The sequence below is a fragment of the Poecilia latipinna genome, unplaced genomic scaffold (assembly GCF_001443285.1).
Source record: "Poecilia latipinna isolate Pla-1442-1.1 unplaced genomic scaffold, P_latipinna-1.0 Scaffold3307, whole genome shotgun sequence".
In the NCBI taxonomy this organism is placed as follows: Eukaryota; Metazoa; Chordata; class Actinopteri; order Cyprinodontiformes; family Poeciliidae; genus Poecilia; species Poecilia latipinna.
Window position 1 is genome coordinate 22,899 of NW_015115923.1, and position 3,857 is coordinate 26,755.

The window sequence follows — 3,857 nt, forward strand, 5'->3', positions numbered from 1 at the left end:
TATATTTATTTCTATTCAAAATTCAATCTGCCATAGAGACCATGGCAGATGCCACAATTGCCGAAAGCTGACATTATTAACCTGTGTAGCTTCAGGCAGCTGTGGCAGCTGACACCAGAAGGGGAGCTTGTAGCTGTTACTGCCACGATTTGAGGTCAGTTCTGCTCGAGATGAGAGCATCTGCTGATCTTCTTCAGCATTAGTCTTTCTCTCATGTGCCACTACTACCACCTTTGGTGTCAATTGTCATTATGCCTATAATTAAATGTTAGTTAATGTCACACAGCATAAATAATTAAAATGCAAATAAAATAAATTTTAAAAAATTATTTAAGGTTGACTTTTAATAGCTCAATAATAATATATGCCTCATGTCTGATATGTCACCTACAGTGATAAAATGCTAATATTTTAAAGCACACATAAACAAGGCTTACCAGAGTATAGGATCGACCTAAAGGTGATGTTGCAGCTCTGAATGTCAAAGGGGAAATTAAAAATTTTCATCTTGCAGGTGCTGATCACAAACTTATCATCCCTGTACTCGATCACACCATAATTATGAACTTTGAGAAAGGGGCTCTGCACATTTTTGTCCTTTTCAGTCCTGTAAGTAAATAAAAAGAGTCAAGTGTGAGTGAGAGAGAGAGAGAAGGCACAAGGGTTGAGTGAGCGCACACAAGCGGGAACAGATCAAATTAATTTAACTGCAACAAAGACAAACTAAACACAAGGAATAAACATAATAAGAAAGACTGAACTATAGTAAAGCAAAAACATCTAAGCAAAAATAATAAACCAATGGACACAGAACAACAAACTGCAAAGCAAGAAAAAAAATCACATGACCTAAAACATAAAATGAGCAGATTTACATTTCTTCAATTATAACATCAGGCATCCACAAAGATTCACGTGGAATCACTACTTCGGAAATTCCACAAAAGTCCTCTTCATCCCACGAGAGAAAGTCATTTTCCCACTCCTTGGGAGAGAAAAACAAAATGGAGTCAATGGTTTGATTCCTAATCAAACATCAGCTAATTTGTTATGTTTTCTCAGAAATGTTGAATTTTTCCTGAGAAAACTCACCATATAAATCCAAATATATGACATGAAGGACTGGTCGGCTTCTCGCTGGATCAAGAAAAAAGAGAAATATTACCAGTTGTTACACATTTAGAATAGATTGCAATTAATACTTTTAATTTTAGGCCAGAAGTTAATTTAGATAACATCATAGTTAATAATATTTTCTTAAATTAGCATGTACCAAAGCCATTATTTGTCTTACAGATTTTCTTATAAAACAACAACTTAAGATCTTCTTCTTAATATTCCACATTAAGCAACTGGAAATATGATAACATGCCTTCAAATATGACTTCAAACAATTATTTTATGAAAATAAGATTCCTAAATCTTAATCACATAATCAAAGCTAAACAAACTAAAATGAATTCAAACAAAAATAAAAATGACAACTCAAGACGAGAACAAGAACTTACCACATCTAGAATGGCATACATCCTCATTTCAATGTAAACTCCAGATGCTATTTTATAGTGTCTAGTAGGTCTGCTCATGGTCAACATGTCATTGCTTTTGGTCAGGTTCAGGTAGTCTAGAACGTCCCAGTATCTGCACTTAGTTCCTGCAAAAACAGAAAACCCATTGTTCTACAAGAAATTCACCAGAAAGGCAAGAGTTTTTGTAAAATTAGAAAATTGTACTACAGCATTCTTGTGGTTGGTCATAACCAATAAACTTTTACAGTAAAGACTGAATCAGTTTTAAATTATATTAAAAAAGGAATTCAAGTCATAGTATTTTTAAACTTATATTTTATCAGTGTTGATTAAATTCCAGCCACATTCAGACAAATCCAGACACTATGGATTGAAATCTGTGTTGTTTCAATTAAATCTGTATGTTTGAATCCGTGCTTTGAATAAAAGTGTAAATAAGAACATTTCAACTGTCAATAGATCAGTTTACAATGTCGTTTTTCAGAGGAATAATAAACAGATGTAAGCAGCTGTGAGTTCATCATTCAGAATAATCACAGGGATGTTTATGTTTAATGCCATTTTTGAAAATATGAGTCGCCAACAAAATATTCTTCTGCCATTAAGACTGTTGCCCAAAATGTTTTGAAAACAAAGTTATCTGGTATTAACTAAATTGTTTTTTGCAGCTTTGTGGCGAGAAACATTATTTTGGCCTTACCAGTTTCATCAGGTCTCTTGTCAGATGTCTGGTTATTATAATCCGTCATATTATAACTTGTTGTATTCCCATCTGTCATGGAAAAAACACAAAATTATATATTTTTTAATTATTTCATAATCACACTTTTCATGATTGAATGGTTTAAAAATGTATTAACCTGCTCAGATTTAAAATTGTTAAGCAGGGGGCTAAAACAGTAGCAGCCACTTTTATGTTGACCAGATGACAAATTTATCTAAACTTCACTTATACAAAGAAACAAAATGGCTACAATAAATCTTACAGTAAGAATATTAATTGATGATGATAATTACCATTCAGAGAGAAACTATTAAATACATTTCCTACCCGATAGTTCTGTGTAACTCTGATTAGAGTTCAACTGCTTGCCAAGATCATCTTGTATTTCCAAACTGGACGTTAATCCACCTGACGACAGAGATCATACATTTAGTTTTATGTATATTAACCTTCCTATACTGTTACTTTGTTACTGTCCATTTTAAAAAAAAGTTGGTGAGAATGAATTTTAGATCAGTGTTGAATGCAAATGTACAAAACATCTTCCAGATTTTCATGTACAGAAGAATCTCTAAGCCAAGAAATTTTTAACCACATTTCACAATAATGCAGAATTTGTGTCGGTCTACCACACACATACAAAAAAAAAAAACAATAAAATATAAAAATTCATATTTGTATAGTAACAAGATGTAAGGGAATATGTTTGCATGGATATAAAAACAGGGCATTATTGCAAGAATCTACCCAAACTGCCAATTCACTAAGGCAGGTTAAATTTTGTATTAAACGCTGGAAAAAACAAAAATCAAACACGTTCTATTGGTTGGTGATGACTGAAAAAACAAAGCAAAAAATAATAATATTACAAAGGTCGGAGTGCATCCAGTTGCATAACAATCTCCTATTTGAGGTTCCATGAAAATCCAAACAGGATGACCACATTTCCTCCATAAACTAAAAGGCAGAAGGAAAAAGGTTGAAGTCATCTTCTACCTTGTTTTTCCTAATCCTGCTTTTCACAGACATTCAATAACAATCGATTGTTGAACCAATTCTTAGACTTATAAAAAAATTGCAGAGTAAAACTTTAATTCTCTAAATCTTTGAGGCCTTTGAGTTCTTTTTATGTTAGTATAGGCCCCAGAAATCTTTCAGTAAACTCATCATTCATTGTGCAATAGATGAAGAAAACAGCATTAATAAAAAAAAAAAAACCTCTCACTTCAATTGCATAATTAATAAAAGTACAACATAGTTTACATTATTAAGAAGCATATAGGTCTAGTAATAATCAGCTTACCTGCAAAGAGCAGAAAACAGATGAATGCAAGAACCATGACTGTGATCTGAGGGCAGCTTTCTCTTCTCTGAACTGTTTAAAGCTTTTTGTGTTCATATGACTGTCATACGAGGGCAACACCCTCAGCACTTATATCTCATCAATTTACCATCATTGTTTTCTTTCTAAAAGTGTTCATTTATAATTGTCATTGTGGTCAGCAGCACTTTGCGAAGTCAGAAGATGAACAGATTTACGTTTTGAGTGTTAAAGTAGACACTCAAACTAGGAAAATATAATACAAAACAAAATATTCACACTA

At 32.6% G+C, this 3,857-nt stretch overlaps 1 protein-coding gene across 2 annotated transcripts in view; it reads right to left on the reverse strand.

Annotated features, from left to right (window-relative positions):
• LOC106940642 (5-hydroxytryptamine receptor 3A-like) overlaps positions 1-3,644 on the reverse strand; it is a 12,966-nt gene extending 9,322 nt beyond the window's left edge. The window contains exons 1-7 of one of the 2 annotated variants that reach the window (XM_015023430.1): positions 3,557-3,644; positions 2,581-2,661; positions 2,230-2,301; positions 1,509-1,654; positions 1,093-1,137; positions 876-985; positions 438-607 (exon numbers count right to left, since the gene is read on the reverse strand). In XM_015023430.1, the coding sequence (XP_014878916.1) occupies positions 438-607; positions 876-985; positions 1,093-1,137; positions 1,509-1,654; positions 2,230-2,301; positions 2,581-2,661; positions 3,557-3,593 (661 nt within the window). In that variant the 5' untranslated portion in view covers positions 3,594-3,644. Of the gene's footprint in view, positions 1-437; positions 608-875; positions 986-1,092; positions 1,138-1,294; positions 1,374-1,508; positions 1,655-2,229; positions 2,302-2,580; positions 2,662-3,556 lie in introns of those variants that run through there. The other variant, XM_015023431.1, reaches the window with a different exon arrangement.
• Between the last annotated feature and the right edge of the window lie 213 nt (positions 3,645-3,857).